At 33.3% G+C, this 3,748-nt stretch overlaps 3 protein-coding genes across 3 annotated transcripts; 2 read left to right on the top strand and 1 right to left on the bottom strand.

The window, feature by feature from the left end:
* Positions 1-809: 809 nt before the first annotated feature.
* EIN_375080 (hypothetical protein) lies at positions 810-1,424 on the top strand (the record flags this gene model as incomplete). The annotated part of the gene is made up of 1 exon (XM_004182731.1): positions 810-1,424. The coding sequence occupies one exon, from the start codon at positions 810-812 to the stop codon at positions 1,422-1,424; it is 615 nt and encodes a 204-aa protein (XP_004182779.1).
* Positions 1,425-1,686: 262 nt separating this feature from the next.
* On the top strand, positions 1,687-2,112 carry EIN_375070 (hypothetical protein; the record flags this gene model as incomplete). The annotated part of the gene is made up of 1 exon (XM_004182730.1): positions 1,687-2,112. One exon carries the CDS (start codon positions 1,687-1,689, stop codon positions 2,110-2,112), a length of 426 nt encoding a protein of 141 aa, XP_004182778.1.
* Positions 2,113-2,236: 124 nt separating this feature from the next.
* On the bottom strand, positions 2,237-3,748 carry EIN_375060 (hypothetical protein; the record flags this gene model as incomplete). Its single annotated transcript, XM_004182729.1, has 1 exon — positions 2,237-3,748. A coding segment is annotated over one exon (1,512 nt), but the record flags the coding sequence as incomplete, so codon positions are not given.

Raw genomic sequence — 3,748 nt, 5'->3', positions numbered from 1 at the left:
TTTGTTTTTAATTTTTTTTGAATAAAATGGTAAACAAAATTCAAATGACGCATACAAAATGCCAATTTTGTTACTACAAAACCATTATTAATTTTATTTTAATTTTAAAATCCCGAAAAATTAGATTAACTTCTGCAAATTAAAAAACAAAAAGAGAATACTTTTCAACAGAAAAGTGTATTTTTTAAATAAAAAAATAATACATTCAATAAAGTATACAAACCATAATATTATAATAAATTTATTATTATTTTCTAATTTTTTATTTGAAAACTAGAATAATCACCTAAGGTCTTTACTCTAGTTCAGAGTTGTTAAATGACATCCAACAATCCCTATAAAAGCATTTGATCTTGTAAAATTGTTCAATGGGGTCTTCTGAGTCTATTAAAAATAATGAATGTTTGGATGAAGGAGAAGCAGAGATGATAAGTCGGAATGTTGTAATTGTAAAAAGTCGTGAAAAAGAGTTTCATACTGACTTTTCAGACTACAAAAAATACTTGAAGAACAATAATAAAGTTAATTATATGGATTTAAAGGACATCGTTGCAACAGGTAAGACAAAAAAATTGTCAAAACTATCATTTTACTAGAACGAGTTTACTATTTAATTGTTATTATTTTACTATTATATCGGTTGGGTTCGAATTTATATAAATTTACTATTATAATATGATTTGTAAATGAATAAAAGAATTTTAATAAATTGGAACAAGATTAGATTGAGATAATGACAAACGTGATCCAAAAAATTGAGAATAGGATGGTATTTAAGCGTTAAAAAATAAAGGAAATACAATCAAAAAATGAAAACACTTCTCTTTGTACTCTTTGCTTGTGTACAAGCCGAAGACCTTATGTTGTACGACGATGGGTCGTTTTATGAAGAATTTGGGGTGGTGAATCCAGACAACTTAAACATCACCTGCGTCTACACAAAACGCTCTAATTGGGTTGCTGCGACAATGAAACCAGGCAATATGCTTGTCTTTACACGAAATGGGACAATCAGCACTAAAATAGAAGACAAAGACAAGTACTATAAATCTATTAGGTTCATGGTCAGATTTGACGATAGTGGTGATGTGAAATATCTCCCACTCAATGTGAAAGTTTTTAACCAGACTTTCGATGATTTATACAACCAAAACTTACTCAACAGTAATGAGGGGTACACCGTCAAGATCAAGAAAAACAACAGCCAGAAAATGACAATTAAATTGGACAACTTCAATCTAGATGGCGGTGTCTCGACAATCATTTTTACAAGAACTGGAAACGAAGAACAAGAATACGACTTTCTAATTGATCAACTCCGACTCGACACCAAAAATTCTCAAAACGAAGAATATGAAACGGAAAATGGAGTTTCATCATTCTTTGTCAGCTGTGTTGTTATTCTTCTACTCTCCTTGTTCTAAAATGTGAATTTTAGATTCAACTGTGTTTTATTTTTTGTTTATGTGACCATATTACTATACTATTACTATACAACTATAGTTTTTTAAATAAATAATACTTTTTTTTTAATTATATTGTAAATGATAATTAATTAATTAAAAGATAGCAAAAAAATATTATATATTAATTAATAATTAATAATTACTATATTATTTCTATAAATAAAAAACTTGAGTTTTGACTTCATACACTTAAAACCAAACCCTACATTTTCAACAGTCGATGGACTTGGATGACCCACGCTTTGCGATGTTTGTCTCTCAGCTTGAGTCGACTGGGTGGAAGCGGGGGAAAGGTCTTGGCAAGAACGAAGACGGTGAGACGTCGACCACGTTAAAAACAATTTCGGACACACGAGGAATTGGTTGGAAACAGAACTTAGATTACTTAAAATTGGACGACGTATATGCAGGCAAATCAGAGAGTGCAAATGACGTCAAATTTGTATCATCTAAAAAGGACTTTGACAAATTCGCGACAAAGAAAACTGACGTTGAGAAGAAACCGCGTAAAATAGAAAATGCGTTTCATAAAAAATTAGATTCAATTGAAGCCATCAACGTTTCTTTGACATTTGGAAGAGGTAAACGATCAAGAGGAAAGTTGTTAAGAGTACAAGAACAAGAAAAGCAGATGAAAGAGGAGTGACGAAGGTGTATTTCATAATTTACATGTTTATTAGATATTTAAATTAAAAATTCTATATCTATTTAATAGAACATACATTATTGAAGAAGAATCATTAACACTATGAAAAAATTATTTGAATCTCTCATACTACAACAACTTTATTGAAAGCGTTTGCAAAGCTTTCAGCAGTAAGCACTTCATTAACGCTATATTCCTTGAAAACTTTTCTCGTTTCGACTTCCGTCAGATTCACATTGAACTTCTTTAAAAACTCAAAGAAGGACATCATGTCGATACCACTCTGATTCGCATCAAAGACAGTGAACACTTCTAACACCAATTTGTTCATATCAATTTGATTTGTTCTTAAAGTTGTACATCTGTTGATCGTCTTAAGAAGTTGTACAAATCCATTTTCGTCAATCAGTCCAGTCTTACCATAGAGGAGAAAAGCTATATGAATCCCATTTTGATTATTTACACTCATGGTCCCCCACTTCTTGAAAAACATGTCTAAGACACTGGGCTCATCTATATGCCCATCACGATCCATATCACTCTTCCTAAACGATTTAACATATTTGCGGATCTCTTTGTCATGTCGGACCTCCTCGGAATCGTCAAGCTTCGGCTCGTCGTCTTCAAACATCATTAATATGAACTCGTCGAGCTCAACAAGTCCATTTCTATTTGCGTCGTACTCCACGAGACGATTCAACGCTTCTTCTTCCGAAGAAAACGGCACTTCTAATTTTGAACACAATTTCATCAGTTCTTTCACATCTATTCCCTGTGGATTATGGAGAGCAACCAATTGGAATGATACTTTATAGAGCGCATGTGACGTTGGTACAACACAATTGTTGTCTTTAAAGAACGACACAATAAGAGCATATCGTTCTTTAGTGATCACCCCCTTTTGGTTGACATCGCCAACGTAAAACAAGAACTTGGAAACACTTTCTATCCCACTGAATTTGTCCAAAAACATCGTCTTCAATGTGTTGATGTAATTATCGTAGGTGATATCTTTCTCAACTCGTAATACCGAATTCCGCGTCTTACCAATTTGAACGTTTTTAGAGGGGATTTTGACTTTCTCGACATTTTTACAATCAACTAAATCACTGCGAGTCTTTGCATTCAAATTTTGAATGTACTTGTCTGTGTCGTAGACGCGATTCTTCACAAATATTTTAAGAATGGATAAGATCTCGTCTAACTGTAATACCCCGTCCCCATTCTCGTCTAACTCTTCTATGTATTTTAACACGACACTCTTCTTACTTTCCATCCCAGAGACTTTAAGGAACTTCGCTAAGTCGGTTTTATCTATTGAAGCAGTGTAATTGCTATCTAAGACTCTGAAACTACACGTCATCAAAACTTCGTTGGTCATTGTCCCAACTTTGTCGGTGACGTATTTGAGCTGCTGCTGCGTCCAAACAAATTCGCTTCGACTCATCATCTTCTTGTCACTACAAGACAAGTGTACAAGCACTTCAAATTGTCTTTCAAGGATCTTCCTTTCTTTGATTGAGACTAAGCGGAGATACGAATCAATAAAGTCCTCTTGTAAGATCTTCTCCTTCTTTCGTGGCAATTTCTCAAAGCACAGCCCGTAGTCGACAAACTCAATTTTTCGTAGGAAGTG

The sequence above is a fragment of the Entamoeba invadens genome (genome assembly GCF_000330505.1).
Source record: "Entamoeba invadens IP1 unplaced genomic scaffold scaff_1105074724957, whole genome shotgun sequence".
Lineage (NCBI taxonomy): Eukaryota > Evosea > Mastigamoebida > Endamoebidae > Entamoeba > Entamoeba invadens.
The sequence above is the reverse complement of the archived record's forward strand: the minus strand, read 5'-3'. Positions and strand labels throughout refer to the sequence as shown.